General features: G+C 54.3%; 5 protein-coding genes across 5 annotated transcripts; 3 read left to right on the forward strand and 2 right to left on the reverse strand.

The window, feature by feature from the left end:
* Positions 1-999: 999 nt before the first annotated feature.
* On the reverse strand, positions 1,000-6,605 carry LY79DRAFT_183786 (kinesin motor domain-containing protein). The gene is made up of 2 exons (XM_060551328.1): positions 6,288-6,605; positions 1,000-6,196 (listed from the first exon to the last, which is right to left on the reverse strand). The coding sequence occupies exons 1-2, from the start codon at positions 6,349-6,351 to the stop codon at positions 1,068-1,070; spliced, it is 5,193 nt and encodes a 1,730-aa protein (XP_060414615.1). The 5' UTR covers positions 6,352-6,605; the 3' UTR covers positions 1,000-1,067.
* A 5,373-nt stretch (positions 6,606-11,978) lies between these two features.
* On the reverse strand, positions 11,979-14,062 carry LY79DRAFT_514498 (Up-regulated during septation-domain-containing protein; the record flags this gene model as incomplete). Its single annotated transcript, XM_060554618.1, has 3 exons — positions 11,979-12,812; positions 12,876-13,750; positions 13,810-14,062. 3 exons carry the CDS (start codon positions 14,060-14,062, stop codon positions 11,979-11,981), a joined length of 1,962 nt encoding a protein of 653 aa, XP_060414616.1.
* Positions 14,063-17,650: 3,588 nt separating this feature from the next.
* Positions 17,651-18,530, forward strand: LY79DRAFT_183863 (uncharacterized protein). The gene is made up of 2 exons (XM_060551330.1): positions 17,651-18,115; positions 18,206-18,530. Exons 1-2 carry the CDS (start codon positions 17,782-17,784, stop codon positions 18,379-18,381), a joined length of 510 nt encoding a protein of 169 aa, XP_060414617.1. The 5' UTR covers positions 17,651-17,781; the 3' UTR covers positions 18,382-18,530.
* A 407-nt stretch (positions 18,531-18,937) lies between these two features.
* On the forward strand, positions 18,938-19,709 carry LY79DRAFT_183877 (uncharacterized protein). Its single transcript, XM_060551331.1, has 2 exons — positions 18,938-19,049; positions 19,104-19,709. Exons 1-2 carry the CDS (start codon positions 19,017-19,019, stop codon positions 19,563-19,565), a joined length of 495 nt encoding a protein of 164 aa, XP_060414618.1. The 5' UTR covers positions 18,938-19,016; the 3' UTR covers positions 19,566-19,709.
* A 1,312-nt stretch (positions 19,710-21,021) lies between these two features.
* On the forward strand, positions 21,022-21,660 carry LY79DRAFT_183888 (uncharacterized protein). The gene has a single exon (XM_060551332.1). The coding sequence runs from the start codon at positions 21,144-21,146 to the stop codon at positions 21,573-21,575; it is 432 nt and encodes a 143-aa protein (XP_060414619.1). The 5' UTR covers positions 21,022-21,143; the 3' UTR covers positions 21,576-21,660.
* Positions 21,661-21,691: the final 31 nt, after the last annotated feature.

Here is a 21,691-nt window from a genome sequence, read left to right on the forward strand (position 1 = left end):
CGGCCTTTTGCGTTTTTACGAATCGCGTCATGTTCTTTTGGCATATGCACCTTCATTTTCCATCGTCCTTTTATTCGTTCATCTACTCACTCAGCGGCGTGAGATACGCGGGTTTACGTACCCCGATTTCTGCGACTCGCGGTGGCGGTCATCTGCGTCAGCTATTCCCGCGCAGTGCACGAGACGCGTACACCCCGTTGGCGCTTTATCAGGAACGGCCGCACGGGAATGCAGGAGAATGGCGTTTGGCATCTGTGGAGGAATTCATCGACAATGCCGCGGCTGCGCGTCATTTCCAAGCGCGGTAGATGTACTTCTAGACGGCTCGATACGGGCACTGACCGGAATAGATGCGCCTCAGTCTTCCGACCTAACCTCGCCGACTTTTTGTGCTCACCCCTGGCCATCTCTCATCACCGCGCCAGACTTTCTTTCCTTGGCTTCGAACCGTTTAGTCATTACATATGTGTTCGTAAAATTATGTACTACCGCTGCCGCAGCAGTGACCGGAGAATATTATCGTGCAAGCCCGTGCTGCAAGCATATCCAGCATATCCACCACAACCCTGAAAAGCAAAAATCACGCCTCTTCACTGGGCCGCCCCTTTTTCGCATCCCTTCCCAAAGTCAGCACTTCTGTCTGTCTAGATTTTGTATCATTGCTCCGAATCCCAGTCTCGTCCTATGTGCGCACTCGCCCTTTTCTACCAATCCTCCTCGGTCAAAGGCATCGCCCCATCCATTCCCCCTCTCGGCTCGTCATCCCCTCTCCCGTTCTTCGCGCTTCCCGTTTCCAAGTCATAGAGGGTATAGTGCAATTCGTCGTCGTGAGTTATGCAAACGGAACAAAGGGAAATCTGCGGCTGATGATGTGACCATAAGCCCTTGCCCATGCGACGTCGTTGTTTCAAACCGACGTGATCCATTCTAGACTGGGAGATAGAATAAAAAAACAACAAGGTCGTTCGGTCTTAAAGAAAAGAGAGAGAGAGAGAAGAAAAGAAAGAGAGAGAGAAGAAAAGAAAGAAAAAAAAACTCGTCAATGATCTTCGGGTTGTCAGGCTGGCTCAATACCCGCCGATGAGCGAGTCGTCGTATCTGTCAGGGCTTCCTGCACCGCTACCAGTTGTACTGTCGCTTCCCGAGAAGTAACTCTGGTCGATGCGAAAGATCCAGTCCATCTTGTCACGCTCGCTGCGCGCGGCGAATAGCCATGTGTTGTCCGTACCATAGATGGCGAATACGCCGGCTTGCAGTCGCTCACTCAGCCTCTGCAGGCCACCACCGCCCGCGCCGTTTGCTGCACCGCCCGTTCCGGTGCCCGTCCAAATGGTAGAGATGACACGCCCGGAAGCAGTCCGCCGGTGGCTTGGACGGAACTCTTCACTGCCGCCGTTATTCTGGGAGCCCACATCGTCATCGTCGCCGGACAGCAAGCCGATAACGCCAGGCTGACTGTCAACACGCGAGTTTCGCAAGCTAACAATGGCCACCTCGTCCCCATCGGTGACAGAGTGAATGTGAAGGTATGGCCGCCTCAACTCAACGAATCTCTTGACCCATCTTGTCGAGCTGCTATTGGGGATCAGGAGATAGCCTCCCTTGAGCACTTTTGGGTTCTTGGGGACTCTGATAATCGTTGGGATCAGACTCGGCGGAGCGGACGCTTCCGGTACAGAGCCATCCGTAGGTGGATCTGTGTTGCTCGGGCTGAGGATTTGCAGCAGTGGGTCTGGGTATTTGTGCCAGAGGCTGATGCACTTTTCGAGTATTTGCCTCTCCCGTTGCGGAATCTCTGGTTCCTGAGACGTTTGCGCTGTCCCCGTCTCTTCTTCAGGTTGCGGGGTGCCTTGGCCGTCTCCGTCAGCAAGCTCTTCGTCCTCTGGCACCTGCGAGCTCTCCGGTGTGTCGTTCAACAAGTCATCATCGTCATTTTGATACGTTGGCTGAGGGGGCAGGTCCTCCTCTTGCGTCTCCTTTTCTTCTGGCTGTAGGCTTGGCTGGGGCAGGCCGATCTTTTTGATCCAAGTCTGCGCGGCCCCAATCTCAGCGATCCGGCTTCTTTTCTTACGAGCAAGGATGAAGTCGCTGACAAGAGAAACCCCACGAGGAGTCCATGTAGTGAGTTGTTCTTCTCCCTTGACATAGTCGTGCTGGCTGCTCATCCTCCAGAGGTCACCTGCTCTCTTGATGGGTGCAGGTCGCATGGAGAGCGTAAAGATACCGCTGGTCGCATGAACAAACCGGACGCTTTGCCACAGCGAGGAAAACATTGACGTCTGTCGTACCCAGGATCTTGACATGATCTGACAGCAGACACGCATTGCAAACTTCATCGGCTCCGCAAATTTGTTGGAGCTGATTTCCCAGGCCACTGTCATCTGAACGCGGTACTTATCTGCGGTGACTCTGTCCAGGAGCAGAGAGTTGTGCAAACTGGAGTCCCACTGGCCGGTGAGTGTAATGCTTCGGGTGCCGTTGGCGTTGTCGCGGAAAGCGGGCTTATTGGCGAGCTTGAGAGTGATGGTTGGCGACGTGGAAGTCATGTCTGGAGACTTTCCCGCCTGGTCCAGGAGCTGGATCCTGCCTACTCTGAGATTCATCGCATCGTCCCAGGGCAACGCATCGCCAGAGCTGTGCGTGATATTGATGGCAATGCGACGCTGCAGCCCCTGATGGAGTTGGAAAGTGCCGCCGTCCATCTCGCTCGTCTGCGCGACTTCGACGGGCGCATATTCTCCTTCTTCGTTGAGCTCGAGGATCTGTATCCTTGCCAGCAGATCATGCTTCTCCTCGGTATAGAACTGGGACTCCGCAATCCTTGCGCCTTTGGGCTTACCTTGGGACACGGGTACGGCATCCCTCATATCGTCCCAGCTCAATAGCTTGTCTAGGTGCATGGTGGACACTTTGGCGAAGATGGCTGCCCGGAGAGTGACGTTTTGCGGACTGAAGAGAGGGACGCTCATGCTGTGCACGCTCTCAAATCGAATTGGTCCCTCGTCAAAGTCCTTTACCATCTGAGTAGTCGTGATACCATCTTCCTCGGACACACCGGGGATAAAAAGCTGAGCGTGAACCTCAGTGCCCTCCCTCTCGGCGAATCCTACCATCTCATGCATAACAACGTTGAATTTCAACGTATTTGAGGGCGCCCGAGCGTGTGATGGCTCCAAGGAAAGCTTGATCATGCCGATAGCGTGGGAGGTGTGTGGAGAAAGGACATCAAGCGCAAAGTCCTGGACTCTGCTTTCGAAAACAGCCTTCAGCGGCACGTCCACTTCCCCTACAAGAGTGTACTGCGGCATGCATGTTTCGATGAAGGGGTTGTCGAGGCTCAGGTGCTGCGCGTACTCGGGTTGGTCGAGGTATTGGTGCATTTGCCGCATTTGGCGAACTCGGTCGTGGAGCTTCTCGAGACTCCACAAGTGGACGACACTGTTCTTGTAGTCGACAACACGAACGCCGATGCATGGCTTCTGGGCCTCGTCGAGAGCGATGTCGTCCCCTTCGCCCGTCAAGCCATTGAGAACCATATCGTAGGTAGAGCAGAGAGAATGACCAAGGTCGACGACAGTGTATTGGAAGACCACGCCTTCGTCGAGCTCGTTGCTCATGATCTGTGCTTCCTTTAACGTTGATGCGTGCTGGAGGACCGCCTCGGCCATTCGCACGTAGCGTCTGGTGCGCCAGTGCTTGATGACCTGCTTGGCGATCTCCATCTCCTCGTCGGAGAGCTTGGGATTGGCCTTTGGTCTCTTCAGTGGATCCATCTTTTGGATTTTCTCCTCGAATTGGCGGCGTTGGACCTCCAGTTGTTGTTGCATGTCTTCCTTGAGTGCCTGCAATGTCTCCTGCATCCTAGCCTTCTCCTTCTTGATCTCCTCCACTTCAACATTGGCGGCTTCAGCCGTCTTGAGCTGGTCTTGGTACTCCTCCTTTTGCCGGTCGAGCTGAGATTGCATCTCCTCGCGTACTTCTCTGAGCTTGTCGTCCACTTCACCCTGCTTGGGGGTCGATGGCATGGTGAGCGCAGTATCGAGAGAGAAATTATCAAGGGTGCCAGTCGACATGTATTTTTCCCGGATAGGGTACGAAGTGACTGACTCCGAATCATCGTCGCCCTCCCGGCCGTTGACACGCTCAGCACGCGCTCTTTGAATACCCTCAAACAAGGCATTAAGCTCCTCGTCCGTGAGACTAGCTAGGTTTTGATTTGGGCCCAGGATCGCCTCTGCTGCCTCACGCCTCGCGAAGCTCCAGTCGTTATCGCGCCCGGTACGGAACGGAATGGGAGAGTCCGGCCGACTGTCGCCGAAATCCGAACCGGCTCTGCTCCAGTTCCGTTCATGTCCTGGGCGAGGGCTGACTGCCGGTGTAGGTGCGCCCTTTTCGAGGTTTTGAAGTTGGCTGGCTGTGACAGACTGGCGCAAGAGGCTCTTGTCCGCTCTCTCCTTTTGGGCCTCCATGGGATGGTTAAAGCGGAAGATGTGGAAATCGCCCAAAATGACTCGGTAACCAGAGTGTAGCTGCTTAGGCTCCTCAATCCGTTTACCGTTGACCATGACAGAGGCGCCTTCCTTGGGAATGACCATTACTGTACCGTCTGGCGCGTTCTCGAATGCACAATGGTCATGCAATATTCGCGTCCCGTTGAGGCGAATGTTGGCTTGGTTGTCGGCATTCGTGTCCATGTTCCCGACCGTGGTCAACCCTGGCTTGAGGTTGTACACCAGACATTCAGCCAGCAGCGGATCATCCGAGAGATTGACCAAATGGGGCATCTTCTTGGGAGTGGAGAGTCCAATAAAGCCCTTTTCGATGCTGATGCCGAGCTCCTCGAGTGCAGCCTCACGCTCCTTATGAATTTCTTCCGTTTTAGCCAGTTTCTGCTCCCAGGTCTGGTTGAGATCCGTTAGCAGCTTCTCACTTTGGTTAAGCTGCTCGGCAATCTCCGCCTTGGAGACTTTCTTCACAGCACCGTCGCTGGACGTGATAGACACGAATTGCTGTTCCAGTGGCGTGCCTTCCGGGTACACCTCCTCGGATGTGACAGCGCCACCGGCAGCTCCTCCGGCTGCACCGGCTACTCCGCCGCCTAGTTGGTTCCGCAGGAGAGCAAGCTCTTCCTTGAGTTCTCTAATCATGCGGGCGTTGGCGTCTTCGTTGACCACCGCATGGTTCTTGATTCTCTTGGCCGAGTCGGCATACCGAAGCGTGCTGAGCGTTTCATCGTAGTTGATGTCTGCCGGACTGATGGCCGCAATCATGGCGGTCATACTGTTTCCACCCAACGAATCTTTGAGGAGCCATGTCAGAACACTGTCTCGATAAGGAACCTGCCCACCAGGTCCCTTCTTCTTCTTCCCAGTCGAGATATCAGCAAGCGCGGAAATGACACGACCAAGAGAGGACAGTGATCTATTGATCTCAGCGCCTTCCTTCAGCCGGGCACCGGTAGCACCTGTGGATGTTGCTCTTTCCGAACCAGCCAAATCAACCAGACTGATCTTGGCGACTTTTTCCATTTCCATTTTGGTTTCGGGATCGAACTTCTTTTGAGTGAGCATCAAAGTGAAGACGGCGTGACTTCGACTGGACGTCTCATTCATGTTGGTTGCTGCGACAGTTCTGGCCTTGTTTCCTTCGTCCATCAAGTGCTCGATCTCCTGGAAGCTGCCAACAACCAGCTTTGCCAAGTCTTCAACGTATGGTCCAGTCGAAGGGTGTTCTCGGACCTTGAGGTTGCCTTTGGTTGACGGATTGAGCAAATCTCGCACCCGCTCGTTGTAGATCTCGAGGTATGACACTTCCACCGTACAGCGCAGGGTCTTGTCCTCTTGCAATGCCGTGATTCTCCTGAACATGTCTTGGCAAATGTTGGGGATGATACCGACCTCCTTGCCGTATCCCATCATGGAGTATGACTTTCCGGAACCTGTTTGACCGTAGGCGAAGATACAGTTGTTGTAACCGGCGAAAGCATTTTCTAAAAGGGGATGACCGAGGTCGTCGAAGAGGTTGTCTTGACCAGCATAGTGGGAGTCGTTTCGATCAAACGACCAGTATGATCTATCGAAGGCGAAGACCTTCTGACCAGCATCCTTCGCGTTCTTGGTGTGAGCATCAGCTGGAGGGGTGAGGATTGTCTGATTGTCTTTCATCTCAATGATACATTTTGAGCCGCGGTCGATTTCTACGATAAGGCCTGTCAGCATGTGCCCGCAACGGATGTTTCCCTGTGTGCTCTATTCAGGGGCAAGAGGGGTTCAAAGTCCAAGGCATACCTCTACTATTAAATGGTCTAACTCTCACCACCACCTTGATATTTCCACCACCTGCTGGCGCCATCTTTGCGACTGGGCTAGGGGCACTTGCCGCCCGACTTCACGATAGAGAGTGCCGATTGTGCGGATGACAGGCCTTCGGCTACGGCTGCTGTTGACTGCGTCCGACGAGGGCGACGACCCTCGAAGCCTGGATGACTGCAAAGGTCTACGTCGTCCGACTATGATCGGTTTGGTGATCTCGGCAGCACTCTCAGAAGCAGTCCGAGGTCATTCTTCGGTGTCGAGGCGGTCGGAATGCTTCGGAAGGGGGGCAAACCGAGGGGATCGTCGAGTGGGATTCTTGAGATTTCGATGGCCAAGTAGTCCCAAGAGCGGTTCTTGGAGTGACACAGACAGGGGGCCCTGCAGCCGAATGAATGATGCTGCGTCCGCGCAAGGGACACTGGGCAACAACTCCTTCGGACTTGGCTAGAGCGCCTCGTAGCGCAAATCCAGAATCGCCTCGATATCGTAGGGTCGTGGTCGCGTAACACAAAGGGGATTTGAGTAGTCGGGTCGTTGAGAGCAGAAATGCGAAAACGACAAGCACGAAGTACTTCAGTGTCAACAAATTTCGGGAAGGACGCGGTCGCGCATCGCATGAAGGTCGGTACAAGGAAGTGGCTTTGTTTGATTGGGCGGGAAATTAGCTGTAACTCAGGGACACTTCACGTGCCAATCCACTCAGCGGGGTGGTGAGCAAAGGCCACTATCTCCAGGCCAGCTGCCATTCCTTCAAGCACGCGATGACTAAGCAGCTCGGTGGACGGCGGCCCCGGCACCTTTGTTTCCAGTCCTCACCTTACCCAAGGTTCCTATGCATGACGATCATCCTATAAGTTATCGGATATCTCGCCGCCAGACTGTCGCTCAATCCTACGCGGCTGATACAACGGCACTCCGAGTCTCTTAGACCAATGAATCCTTTCGATACTGGTGCAGCTGCTAATTGTGGACAGTTTCCGGGATTCTCGGCCGAAAATGCACCCGTAAGACGTTAGGGTTATGACAGTCAGTTCTCGGCGGTTGAAACAATCAAGAAACTCGAGAACGCAGATGCATCAGCAATGGGCATCTAAATCTCGCCTTCGCACAACTCATCGCCAATCGTAGTGGCCTGTTGCCGCGGCAGTCGTATTCCCATTCCTAGCGGAACGACCAACATGCCTCGGCCCCCCCAATCTTCAGCTGCTAGCATATCCACCAGCTACGCTTTACGGCGCTCCACAGGATGTTCATCCCATTTTTGTTTTGTTTTGTTTTTTTGCAGCTTTTGCCAGTCTCATCCTTGTTGAGTTAATGAGCAGAAAGCGGATCTCCGATCCCGCTGTTTGACCCATTCTGCAACAGTGAACGAGACGACGGGCAAACAAGCGACGAAAATGACCAACGTTAAGGCGCCACGGCGATATGCCAGTCAACCTTCGGGGACGGATCCGCCGACATCTCTATCAAAGGGCAGTAGCGTCTCACGAATGTAGTTGCGATCAAGTTGCAGAACCGTACATGCGAGCACCACACAGCCTATCTGTCAGAATCTCTCAGGAAAGTTTGACATCAAAATGCTCCAAACCCAACCTCTCTTCTACGCTACCACACACTTCGCCCCTGTTACGAGGGCCTTCGCTCGACAGTCCAAACATATACATGTTGGAGGACATTTCGCGTGTGTGTACCAGTGTGATGGATTTGCGACGATAACACTAAACCTGTGGCTGATGCGACACATGCAACACGGTACACGAGTCACAACCAACGAGTCTTGGGTCTGAGGCTTCAACAGAGCCACAATCTCGTACCTGCCTGCTGTGCCATGTCTGGAAATACCTTGTTACAACACCAAACCCACCAGACCACAAACTGCCACAGCAGCCGCAGTTGCATTTGGTGCGCATGGTGTGCATTCCGGACATGAACTGCTCAGGCAACCATTGTTATTTTATAGAACGTCCCAATCTTGGCAATCTGCACAAGTCAGCACGACTCATGGAGCAAGCAACTGATAGACCGGTTCGCGAAGTTACTTCCATGTTGGGGAGGTCACGGAATCCTCTCTTGGGGAGAGTATCGTCCTCTATCTGCGACAACTGACGCATCTGTGACAGGACCCTCTGTCAGCCCCCAGGCCTCAAGCTGCGGATAGACTCATCGTATAGGGCGTTCTCCAGGCACCCCTCCCATTATGATGCCTGCACTTGCAGACTTGGCGGTATTCCCAGTTCTGAGACAGAATAGTGAGAAGCTCTCTCTCTCTCTCTCCCCAACCCTAAGCTGCCCTGTCGGAATTTCTAACGCCTCTAATCGGATAGACGGTCTTGGGTCTCTATGAAGACGGGGCCTCGATCGTCATCCTCCACTATCCTGCAACATGGACGGTGTACACTATCTATTAGTATGAGCATGCACGGTAACCCACAAACGACAACTCCTTCTCCACTAGCCCGTCTTCAAGCTATTTCAGAACACCCCTTCGTGGTGCCCTCGTCTCACCTTGCGCGAATGCACCGGAGCGGAACCACACGACACTCCCCCAACCCTATCTTCTTAGACTAACAGCTGCTTGACTCAGAGGGGCTTCGAGCTGCGCGAAGGCTAGGGAGCAAGCCTTCTAAGACGCGCGAGCCGCTCGCAGGCCTACCACGCTGGCAGGGAAACGAAACGAGAGTGAAAAAAAGAAAAAAGAAGGAAAAAAGAAATGAAAAGAAAAAAAAAGAGGGAAACCGGACTTCAGCACGCTAGCGTTTCGCTTCTTGCCTCTCTTTCGCTCTCTCTGCATCTATGACCAGCGGTGTGTATTGCCTGCCCTCTCCAAACCAAACAAAAAAACGGTGATCGTCGCCTGCTCCCTGTTTCGTACTGGCTAGAACACAACAAGGCTGGCTTAATGCAAACTAGCAAGGGGTGAGGAGGGGGAAGTGCGTTTGAGCTCAAACACCGCAGCGCCGGGGATTCGTTCTGAGTCCCTTTTTTTTTTTTTTTTTTTTTTTTTTTTTGCGGGGGTTTCTTTTTCATTCTATTCTTTCGTTTCTTCCCCTCCTCCTCCCTCGATGGCGCGAAAAAAGAAACAAAAAAAAATCCCGGACCAGTCGTTTGCATTGAGCTACTGCAAGGAACGGGCATTGCCATGCGAAGCGGGCGGCGGCGCACATCATCGTTTAAGCTAATTTGACACACGCCAGACCGGCGAGCCAGCAATGACGTTTCGCACCAGAACCGCAGCCAGCCGCGGCCGAAACGGAGCGACGTGAAGGGAATGGAAATCTGTGGGGAAGCGGGCGAAGTCCACCGACAACACCGTCCTGAACTGTCTCGCGCGGAGGTGGTGCTCCGTCTACCCTAGTTTGGGCGGCGCCACAGGGACCGCGATTATGCACTACGAAATTACGCACCAGAATCCGGTACCTATTTGTGCGCTGAAAGAAAAAGAAAACTTGGCTGATATCACCCAAGAAGCGCCATCCGAGCGGACCCCTTCCTTGGCGCCCCTGGACCGTAGCGCCAACCCACAACTCTGAACTATAGAACATGCCATCCCGCTCCCGTTCTCGCGTTCCGCCAAACTCAAAAAATATAAATAAAAAGAAGGCTAGAGAAGAAGCTTCCACGGCTATAGGGGAGGCGACTCATCGAGGCGTTGCACCGCTCGCTCACACGTACTGCGTTAAGACGACGTGGTAGGCAGATCGGCACGCGTTCTGCAACTCTACCCTTCCCGTATCGCGCGGGCAGGGGCGCGTCACCCCTTCTAAGAGTCCTTCTTGTAGCGTCTACCTAATTTTACTGGTTACGGGTAAAATGCCAGTGCACTTGTGGTAAAATGCCAGTGTCTAACCCGATTTAGGAGCACCGCCACCACTGCCATAATCACTGCCACTACTCCTCAACATTCAACTAGAAATACCATATTCCATCACCCTAACTCTAACTAACCCAAATCCTAACCTGAACCCTAACCTCACCCTAACCGCTGTAAAACTATAAAACATATAATAAAGCGGTTAGGGTGAGGTTAGGGTTCAGGTTAGGATTTGGGTTAGTTAGAGTTAGCGTAATGGAATATAGTATTTCCGGCCGCTTTCCTGATTAGGTTAGACACTGGCATTTTACCAAAAGTGCACTGGCAATTTACCCGCTACCATTTTACTCGGGCATGATACTTTCACTGTGTTCTCATGACAGTGTATGATCAGCACTGGGTACCCGGACGGTCGCCCTACGGGGGACAACCTTGAATCGATACCCGACATCCTGGCGGTCTGGTGTGCGCACAAGGTGGGGAAGAGGGGGCGAGCAAATTATCGCTATACGGATAATACCAGACGTGATCAAGCATGCCCGCCTCGCCGTTGCCAAAAGTCGCGTGTTCTCGCGGTCTCGCTTGGCCGTCATGAGAACGACGCCCGCTCACTCTGCCCCCTTCCGCCCTCCGCCGTCATTGTCATCATCATCATCGTCGTTGTCTACGAACCCCAAGGAACAGAAACGTGAGCCACGCATTCACCCTCGTCGGCTGCGCCGGCAGCAGAACCTTAGGAACCATACTACACGCCACGCAACGGACAACTCTATCGATGTCGATCACTCAATCGATGTCGTCCATGTCCGTGCCGATGAAGAGAACAAGACAAAGTCTAACCAGCCACCCACACCCCACCCCACACAGACGCGCAGTTTACACACGTCCATCGCGAAATGATTTACAGCATCTTATCGAGGAGGGTGCTGGAGGAGCGGGGGTGGGGGAGGAGGAGGAGGATGGGAGTCCTCTGTCAACTTCCCTGCCTTAGGGGGGGGGGGGGGCATGTAAGTCATCAAACTCTACCGCGAGTCAAAAACAAGCGGTCATGCTGCCTTCCCATCCCATACTGCGATCCTTGCAATTTAGATCGCCAGCACGTCCGACGATTAAACTGGAAGATCGGAAGAAAGCCCCCACCCAGACGTCCCGCCGTCTGGGTGGCCGTGGCAAAACGTACCTGATGTCTGCGCGCGTGAGGACCGGTCACATTGAATGGCCGTCGCGGGGTCTAAGCCATAGCAACATACTTTTCATTACATGATTTTCAACCATCAACACGCCTAACCATGGAGGCCTTTTGAGAAGGTGGATTGTACTTGGATATACCATTTTTGATTGTCCCTCCCCCTAGTAGAAAGTGTATTGTGTTTGAATAATACAGTATGTAGCCCTTGGCGCTTGAGGCCAGGCAAAGAAATAATGATACACAGCAGGTATTTTTTACATGAAGATAACGTCGGCCATTTGTTACACACGGGCCCTCAACCGGCTGGCTCCATTGAGCAAAACTGCGCCATCAGCAGCTGGCAAAGTAAACAATATGTATGTGTGTGAGAAATATGACAATAAGATGAAGGGAATCGGTGTGATATCCAGCTTTCGAGACGGATACCATGCAAGATAAAGGAGCGCCGCGGACGGGTATCAGCTTGATGCAAATAAGACAGGAAAGAAAGAAATGCGCTTCTCCGAAAGGAACATGATGGATCAGCCGTAATGTCGTTGGAGACGTAGGGAGCGTAAGCGTTACACGAGTAACAGTTTCAGGGAAACGAGATGGAATGACGCCAGGTTTGATGCGTTGAAAATGCGAATCGGGATAGACACTGAAGCCGGTCTTGGTCGGCTCATCAACCTCGGAACACGGCATTGGTGAGGAAGAAAGCCCCGCCGTCCGTCGGGCTATCCTTGGCTGGGGGTGAAGGGGCGGCAGGCGACGAGACGGTGCTCTTGAGATCTGGGGACAGTCCGCTCAGAGCCTCGTGGCTGCGCGCCCGATAAATATCCTTCCGCTCGTCGTCAGAGAGGGCGGCGGTGTTCTCGGGCAGGTTTGCTGCCTCTACGCTCATTTTGGTGATTTCGTTCTCGACATCGGCCAAAAGGGCGTAAACATCGCTGTCAGCATAAATGCGGATGCTTTCCATGCCGGTGCGACGGTGGCTGAGGGTAGTCTCGTGCTTCTTGTTGACAGGCGCCTCGGGTGTCTCCTCGACCAGGGGTTGCTCGATGATGGTGCTGGGGATCTGGGCGACAACCCTTTGCGGCGAGGGGGGGCTGTTTACGATTTGTGAAGAAAAGACATTCTTGGCGGGGCTCCGTGGAGGAGTGGAAATGTTGCCGACGCTCGGCGAGCGCAGGCCCATGGCAAGCTGCAAAGACTCGCTCGCAGCGGCAGCCGCCGGAGTGGAAAGGATAGCTGCGGCAGCGACATGTTCCAGTAGCTTTTGGCGCACCCGTGTCCGGCGGTTCTCGGCCTGTTCCAGCTTGTTGACCCAGTCATCAATGGACATGTCAAGCTCGGCAAGAGCTTCTTCTTGCTTGAGCATCGAGTCCGTGCTGAACCTCGCCGTCCGGGGAGAGCGGAGGTATTGGCACATGCGCGAGTGCAGGTTGCGTCGACCAGCCCGCAGAGAGTTGTATGTGCGACGAAGGTACTCGGTCCGTTCGTCGAGCTGACGAAGTTCCTGCGATTATCGTTAGTCCTGCTCCTCCATCATGGTGCGCGAGGTAAGGATGTGTGGCTTTACCTTTGAAAGGGCTTCGACGTCCTCCTTCCTGAGCACCTCGAACCTGGACGCCTGGCCAAAAGCCTGCGTTTGCAGCGCTGCCAGTTCGTCCTGCTCCATGTGGCTGGCTGCTTCGTCAGCTCGCCATCCGGTCGGGAGCTCCTCAAAGGCCCGGCGTTCAGCGCTCTTGTTCCGGGTCGAGCAACTTCTCTTGAGCGGGCTGTTGTTGTTTCGCGCGTCGCTCCGCTTCCTCGGGCGCCCCCGATCCATGATACTGCCAGACTCGGACTGTCCTCTCTTGTGGGCATTAAGGAAGGGTCGGAACGCATGAGCTGTCTCGGGCCCTGAAGAGGCATCGTTGTTGCACGAGGCGGAAACCGTAGCGGTCGGTGTGCTGTTGTTCTCCCACGGCATGGGGGAGTCCCTTCCTTCCATGATGGGGGCAGATGCGGGGGTGGTGGCAGACTGGATGCTGTGACAAGCGGAGAGAGGTGTCGTCAGGGCGGTAGAAGCTGTCAAGGGTGTGTAGGGGGTTCGAGATTGTGATCTGGGAGAGTCGTCGGTTCGGGCAGAAAGCTGGGCGGTGTCGTAGCCCGAGCTACCAGATCTCATGCGGCCGTTTGACATTTGCTTCGTGAGACTAGGTACGTTACCGATGTGAGTAGGGATGACGAGAGGGGCCAGCTGCTTCGGCGAGGCCAGCGGGCGGGGTGTCTGAGACTCCGAGGTAGACCGTTGGTGTCGTTCCGGAGAGCAGGCGGGAGTCACGTAGGCAGGTATGTTGGCGTCGGCGGTGGCAGTGGACGTGAAGGAGCTGTTGGACTTGTGCTGCTTAAGGTGGTGACCGGGTGCGCTGGCAGATCTCTCATGTAGAGGAGGCCGTCCCGGGATAGTGGCTAGGGCGTGTCAGTCATCCTGACCTTTGGAAGCGAAGAGTACCGGACGGTCGACTTACGTGAATCCATGGGAACTTCCTGGACAGTTGTCATTGGGCCCAGCTCGGGAATGCTCACTTTGCGCCGTCTAATGAGGTTGTGCTCCTTGATGCGCAAGCGGAGCGAGCCGCTGGTGCCGCATGGCTTCTCCGTCTTTTCGTTCTGTCCCATGGCGAGAGCGAAGGCCTGCTCAGGGTCGAGGACCTTTGCAGCTGGGCGTTGCGGACGATCCTTGGGAAAGAGCTGGTACTTGCGGCCCTCTGTTTGGTGCATTCTCCACACAAAGGGCTTGTAGTCTGCTGGAGGCAGCGGTGGTAATTGCGTCTATAATTGGGGGGGGAAACAGACTTGGTCAGTTGTTGCTTCAGAAGGATGAAGGCAAGGGAAAGAACGTGTAGGTCGAGTGGTTGGAGGGAAAAGAGCGATGTCCATACCGGTTCCATGGGAGGCAGTGGGGAGGGCGGCTTTGCTATATACGGCAGAGCGGTGGACTCTCCTTTTACACTGAGCATACAGGATGCGATGTGTGCCATTGAAGGAGAGTAAGGTTGCGGTTGCAGGGTTCCGGAGTGAGGGAGGGATATATGGATGGCAGCTGGTACAGTCCGGGAGAAGATCTGGTACAGCTATAGCCAAGGTCAGGGTAGGTATAGGTCCCACGCTATGGTAACACATTGGCAACTCGGGTGAAGAAGTCGAGCAGTGAGGCTATATATGTCTTGGGCAGTAGGGAGGAACAAGACTGGAGAAGAGGAAAAGGCTCGAACTTGCATTTGACAGGGGGGGTGGCACCCCTTGGCTGTTCCGATATGCAGGCTGGTCTGTTTTCTGACAGGGAGCCTTGACTCTCACTCTGTCACTCTGGACCGGGAGGCTATGGGTCCTGGATGAGCATGGGGGGCATGGTGTGCATGGGAAGGGGGCTCAGGTGAACAGGCTGGGAGAAGGGGGAGTACGTACAAGAGTTGCTTGGTGAGGGGGGGGGAGGGGGACACGGCACGATTCGGGGCGAACGGGGGGGGGGGGGGGCTTGGGATCAGAAAAAGTGACAAGGAGCTGGATTGAGGAGCCAGAGCTTGTGGTATACGATGATTTTGTATTACAGCTTCGCATTGGGGCAGGGCAGCTGCTGATTGCGCACAAGGTTGTGGATTATACAGTTTCGGGTCAGGGAAGGAGGAAAGTTAAGAGAGCGAAGACAGCACTCGCAGATGGACTGCGGATATATACACACACGTACACACACACGTAGGCAATACGAGTATGTCGAGTACGTGTGTGTTGAGTACGAGTGTGTCCATTTACATGCCACGGCTACAGCACAGATGGAGGCAGATGTGTGTAGAAAGCTTGGAGTTGTCTCGCGTCGGCGCCTACGCCTGCGCCTGCCTGCACCTGCACCTAGGACTACCTAGATGCACTTCACAGCGCTCTACGGGACGGAGACAACGGGTGCGGAAAGAGACAGGGGAATCCGAGGTGCGATGTGATGCGATGCGATGCGATGTGATGCACGCCGCAAGCTTCGTGGTCTGGCTGCTCCCAACGCGCCTTCGTGATGCATCTTCAAGACGGGACAGGGCCGAAATTACATTTCGATAGCCGGTCAGAACACCCCTTCCCTACAAGAAGAACTGGGCGAAACAGACGAGGGACGTAGTGCCCGACTGCCGGAGGAAGGAGCAAAATTAGGAATAGGGCAGTAGCTAATTGTGTAGCAGGGGTGGAGCGCCAGAAAGCGGACAATAGCCCTGTACGATTAGTGCAGGAGGAGGCGGAGAAGGGGCACCGTAGACGTTGTGAGCGCGCGCTAGGTAGATGGTAGGGGAAGATGCAGAGAGAGAGAGAGAGAGAGAGAGAGAGAGAAATAGAGAGACGTCATCCAAGGCCATAGTAGGAAATCTACATACCTGGTTTTGTATATACATCGGGTAGGAAGAGTAGAGCGAGTGTGTGATGCGTGTTTGACCATCCTTCTTTCACAATTTCTGAGGTGCAGAGGCCTAGGCAGGTGTGCATAGGCAGAGGCAGAGGCAGAGGCAGAGAGAGGCAGGTAGGTAGGTACTGTATGCAGAGGCATTGGCTGTGGGAACAAGGCAGTTACGAACATGGTGCATGCATGCATTCGAATATTCAGGTGAGCTGCGTCGCTGTGCATCTGAACCTGCACCCGCATGGGGAAGGGGGGGGGACAAGTTGAAACGGGCTTGGGCATTGAAGCAGAACCAAAGCCACCTCGACCTCGGGTGTCATGGAAGCAGGGGAATTGGCAACAGCAGTGGCAGTCGTGGCTGCAGCAGAAGAGAGAGCACCCCCACCTGCCGCTGCTGGTGTCCCACTCGAGGAAAGAACAGGGGTACGTACCGACACAGGGGGCTTCCTTCTGGCCTGTCTAGCGTGAGGTATCTGCCACACCCCGCCCCTCTTCCCATCTTGTGGCCCACTCCAAAGGATGCCTTGTCGTTCGTGGTTCAGCATGTTTATCAGGAGGAATCTGAGAGAGGAAGAGAGAGAGAGAGAGAGGGGGGGGGGGGGGAGTCTGCGCTGCGTGGGCAAGTCTATTGTACACTAACACTCATCTAGGTAGGTGCGTACGTTATAGTAACTACCTGTATCCGTACAGATTACACAGTATGGTAGTCTACAGGTACTACACTCTATGGCAAATTGCAGTGTACCGTATCCACTCGCTAGATTCACAAACCGCACTGATCACGGGCTGCTGGATAGGGGCTAGCGGACTGGCAGAAACAGGGATCTAGAAGTGGCAAATGCAGGGGTTAGTCAACGTTAGCAGCAAGTTAGGTGGCAAGGGTTAGGGTTGGATGGGTGGGTGGGTGGCTAAGCTGGTTGACCGCCTTGCAAAATAGGCTTAGTGGGTGATCCGTGCGGTTTGTGAACCTAGCGAGTGTATACGGTACGTTACAGATGGGTAGGGTACCTTACCTTAGGTAGTGTGCGCGCTGCGACACAGTGGATGGACATGGGACCCCCCAGCCCCCGAGTAACCGATGGCCACCATGCTGGTCGATATCGCCATCCTGATAACCTTTCTCTGGGACCGTTGGATGGCACTTGGTAGGCGAAGGGTTCTTTGCTAGTGTACTAGTGTGATTTGGTATTCTATGTAATTATACAAGTATCCGTACACCAGCGCGTTTTGCAGCTGCGTCTTGAACAGGGAGACGGCTGCATCCATTCCGCTTCTCTCCACAACGATATACACTACATAGTAACATACATTGCACCAAGTCTTGTACGCTCGCTACATACATACCTACCTAGGTAGGTAGGTAGGTAGGTACCGAGCTATGTACTGTAGTTTACTACAGAGTACCTATACTGGACTGGCTAGGTATGTAGAGAGAGTATGCAAACCACGTGCGGGTGGTTGAAAAGCTTGCCCGGTCAAGGCATGGCTAGATACCTTGACAACCCCCGCAGAACCGTCTCTCCTCGACGAGCTAACTTGTCTTGGTCTGTTGTCTCCCTCGATGTGCTACTTGAGCCAGTGCTCGGGACCGTGAGCGCGGGATCAGTTCCCTTGCAACTGCCAGCCTCGGATGGCCGGTCTTGGAAATACACTATGTGATTTGTTTGCCTGGTGGTGTTTGCTTCTCTCCACCGGCTTGATGCCTCTCCTCCTCTCCTCCGCCTTGTTGTAAATCTCCAAGCCACTCGGGCCTCTTTCTTGTCTTTGACCACTACACACTATAACTCGATGATGCATCTAACCAACACACCCATGCGTCTTTTTGTCACCTCTCATCGTCTTCTTGCCTTGCCCCCTCCTTGCTATGACCATCCGATGGCACCGTCGCTACCAACACGAGAATCAAGAAACGCGCTAGCCAACGGCTCACGGCCGCCCGACTTGGCCTGCTTCTCACGACAACGACTTCAATACGCCTACCAACCATTCCAGCGCGCGCGTTGAAACGGCCTGACTCTGAACTGTGACTCTCTGCATACGCCATGTGGGCACTCAACCGATGATCGCCACAACCAAGACGGCACTTGGACACCATTTGTTTATACTAGAGCCCGCTTTCTTAACTGGCACATCCGCCTACATCCAGTTTGAGGCTTGCACTACCTGCCTTACATCCAGCATGGGCAGCGACACGAACCCAACTCCAGACGACCCTTCCGTCTCGTTCTGCAACGCTGAGGACAGCTTCACTCCGTCTCACCTTCAGGCGGCAAACGATCGCCCGAGCCGTGTACAACGGCAACCTGTTTCTTCCTTACCTTCCCCCGCAACACTCGGACACTGCACGCGCGCGTGTGTGTACTACGGTGTCAGGCCAAAGTTTAACCCCCTAGGCAAGTACCTATGGGGCAGCCCATACCCACTTAACCAGCCAATCAGAGGTCCCATATCCATCCAACTACTACTAATCCACCTATTGCCAGCAGCACTTTTTCCTCCTTTTTTTTCCCTCTTGCAACAACCCAACCAACCGACCAACCCACCCATATCGCCAATATGGTCCGGGCGGCCGGCAGCAACACCAAGCACCTTACAGAGGCTGATCGGCAACGGATACGCACCCTTTATACCGACGCGAAGCTATCGCAGCCAGAGATAGCTAATATTACTTATCGTATAATACCCTCTGTACGTGGGTAAAAGAGGCCTGGGAGGCTCTTCTAGAGGACTTCCTATCTAACCTTCTTGCAACTATGCTGGATTGATGTAAGGCAGTGATTGAGGCCAATGGGTTACATATCAAGTGTTGACTTTGCCTATAGAAATTAATCAATTTGGATGCGTTGCGCTTATGTCAGCCATTTTCACCCCCTTGCCAGCCATCTGTCTGAGCCCCTGTTGTGGGGCAATACCTGACTATCCGGTTAAATATACCCATCACACGTAGTATGTGTGTGACAGGGGCAGTGAGATGATGAGATGTTGATGGGCCTATCGCAAACCTTCGCGGCACACGGCCTATCCTATCCAACCACGGCCCCCTGCCTCGCTCAACTACGGTACGACATCCATCAGCCACCGCATCGCCCCTTCTTTGGGTTGCACGCTCCTCCAAGGCCAGCCGATGCGATGTGACCACAGCCTTGATAAGCGACGCCACTTGTTGTCGTCTTCTCTGGTCGAGTCGCGAGCCGAGAGACACCACCGTCTCAAATTCTGCTTTTTGGAGCTTCATCTAAACTAACCTCACGGCTTGCCTGGCGAAATCCAACAGAAAGAAGGCGACGATGCAGTATGAACCTCCACAGCTCTCGAGCAGAGGGGCCTGTATGAGATAGGCGTACAGCCACCCACGCGGTATTCGGCGCTCACGATCTGCAGTCCAAGACGCCGGCACTCGACACTAAAACGCTCCGCGCCAGTAGGGAAAAGCCTAGGCGTGCGAACCGGAGAATTTGCGGTATTGGTCGGATATCAGATACCGGTATAGTCCAAGTTTGCCACGCCAACCCTTTGCATGAAGTCGCATGGAGCTGCATGAAGGATAACCCCCAGGAAAAGGAGGGGCAAACATTGGATGACGAAACAGCTGCAACATATATCAGGACAACAGCCACTCACGACGCAAAGAAACGGCGATACGGAGGCAGCTATCTGCCTCCCACTGCAACGCCGCCGGTGGCAGCCCGGGATTTTTCAGGGTTCAACGACATGCCGTCAATGTTGGCTTCAACAAACGGGACGGCGTCCGTAGCTTCGCTAGTGAAACCTGTCTGTTCGGAGACCCGGGAAACGCGAGCAAAGTCTAAGCCCTCGGTCCCGATAGCACTAACAAGAGCTTGACGTTGGGGTCTTGAGCTTTGACATGACCTGGGCCTTTGGCAATCCGTTCCACGGCTATCTCAGCACCAGTCAGTGACTTTGACTTCTCATCGCAGCTGGCCGTTTGGCAGTGCACTGCGACGGCCGGTCTCGAACCATTCTAGATTCCGTCCATTGGCTTCGGTCCTGGGCCATTTAAACTTCTGTCACCTCCCTACTAGCAGGCCAAACCAGTGCCACGCGCCCGTCAACAAAGCGCCACCAACGTTCGTCCACAGCGACCAAGCTGTCCATCTGTTTTAAGCGACAATGCACGTACAACAAGGCGCGGGTGGTTATGTTCCTTCATCCCATCGTCGGTCCTTTGATGAGAGGGGAGGTACTCGGGCGACAAAAAACGATGGCCGCTTGCCATATGGTAGTGGTGAGTGCAACCGGCCGTCTTTTGTCACCCGAGTGGGAGTCCTACGAGCTATCTTCGCCATGTCTGGTAAGACGGTTTCACCTTACTCTTTTTGCAACTCCCGCTCGGAACGTTCGCCGAAGCCCAGCTGCCAAGCTTTCTCGGCCCAGTAGTGCTATGGACCTAGCAAACCTTTTCTTGTCCCCCCCCCCCCCGTCCACAGGAAACAGCGGCGCGGCTTCTGGATCGCGGGTGTGCCTGGGATCCTCCCGGCCTGTCAACCACCGCCAATCCTAATAACCGTTATCCGCTCTGGCTTCCTCCCCCCTCCTCATCATCGGGCGCACGGCAGCGGAGAGGCGAAGGGATACGCCATACTCGATATGTCGATTGACCCGGCCACAAAGGTCAAAGCGTACGCAGGCTTCTCCTCTTCTTCACGATGAAAGGATGAGGAGTAAGACCTAACCCATTCTACAATCACCTCGCTCTAAATAAGCTGCCTGCAGACAGCGTGATCCACCCGGCGGGGACAAAGCGCATTCCGGACAGAACTCGTCCGCGGCTCAGGGTCAGAAGCGTGTCGTTTCGGTTCTCTCATCGGTCATCGCCTCCGTCAAATTTTTTTGCGAATCTCGCTATCGGTCATTGGACGGCATGGGTATCCTCTTTCCATCACCCCGCTCAAGCAGGACTGTCGCCATCGATTACGGCCTCCCGCCCATCCACTGTGGAAACCCTGGGTCGCTTGTTTACAAAGTGCGCTATCGCCAGGGAAGCCTGGAAGCAATCGTTGACCGGGCTTCGCACCCGAGGCAAGGGCCCCCCTTCCCCTGGTCCGGCTCCAGGACCAACAACCTTGTCCTAAAGATCATCACCGCCTCCACGCTCCTGTCTCCGCTCAGTGGCCCGTCCATCACGTCCTGTTGCACTGGGAGTGTGATGGCGTGAGTGCCCAGAGGTCCAAGAGTCAAGTGAAGTCAGGCTTGACTCGAGACAGTGCAGACACATTCCATCCTCGAGGCCACGTGTTGTTGGTCTGTGGGATCTAAGTGTAGGCACGGTTGAACGTGTCTCAGTTGATTCGAGCCAACTAGATCTTGCAGTACGTCGCCATTCAAATCTCTCCTGTAGCCTTTGAAAAGTTTGCACTTACGACACGCTCTCTACCGCTCCCGCTCCGGGACCAACAGACAATGACTGGATATGTAACTGGCGGTTGCGACAACCCTGTTTTGCCGGACGAAAGCCATGGCGCAACATGTTCAAGTTTCCATTGGATCGGAAATTGTCGTTTGACAGTGATGGGTATATCTGGCTCGAATCCACACTGCTCGTCGTCCCAACCTAGTGATCGTGCCCCATTAATCGAGGATAAGAGGGAAACGCCACTGGGTTCGCGACCTCTTGCAATGCAATTTGCTGCTGCATTCCGCATGCCCCAGGCTCAGAGCGATAGTCCATTTCACGGGGCCAAAAGGGAGACCTCTGGATTGACTCGTCAACCTCCTTTCCGCGACCCTCCAACACCCTTGCGGGCTGCAACGCGAACGTCTGGAATAGGTTGCCTCTCCGCTCCCCGTCCCTCCTCCCCTTTCCCACACAGCAACAAAGACACCTGGTCCTAGTGCCCCAAGGAAGCTCCCCTGTCGGAACAATGCTTCGGCACTGGCTGGAGCAGAGCTCCGAGCTCCAGTTGGCAATTACCTACTCAGGAGACTCTGCTACCTTTCGAGCGGTGGCA

Source organism: Colletotrichum navitas, assembly GCF_030913465.1.
Source record: "Colletotrichum navitas strain CBS 125086 chromosome Unknown LY79scaffold_26, whole genome shotgun sequence".
Classification (NCBI taxonomy): Eukaryota; Fungi; Ascomycota; class Sordariomycetes; order Glomerellales; family Glomerellaceae; genus Colletotrichum; species Colletotrichum navitas.

Coding starts and splice junctions, on each gene's coding strand:
- LY79DRAFT_183786 (XM_060551328.1), bottom strand. CDS start 6,351: ATGGCGCCAGCAGGTGGTGGAAATATCAAGGTGGTGGTGAGAGTTAGA. Junction 6,197..6,287: donor TAGACCATTTAATAGTAGAG/GTATGCCTTGGA, acceptor GCCTTATCGTAG/AAATCGACCGCGGCTCAAAA.
- LY79DRAFT_183863 (XM_060551330.1), top strand. CDS start 17,782: ATGATCGCCACAACCAAGACGGCACTTGGACACCATTTGTTTATACTA. Junction 18,116..18,205: donor GCCAAAGTTTAACCCCCTAG/GCAAGTACCTAT, acceptor ACCTATTGCCAG/CAGCACTTTTTCCTCCTTTT.
- LY79DRAFT_183877 (XM_060551331.1), top strand. CDS start 19,017: ATGAACCTCCACAGCTCTCGAGCAGAGGGGCCT. Junction 19,050..19,103: donor GCTCTCGAGCAGAGGGGCCT/GTATGAGATAGG, acceptor CACGATCTGCAG/TCCAAGACGCCGGCACTCGA.
- LY79DRAFT_183888 (XM_060551332.1), top strand. CDS start 21,144: ATGACTGGATATGTAACTGGCGGTTGCGACAACCCTGTTTTGCCGGAC.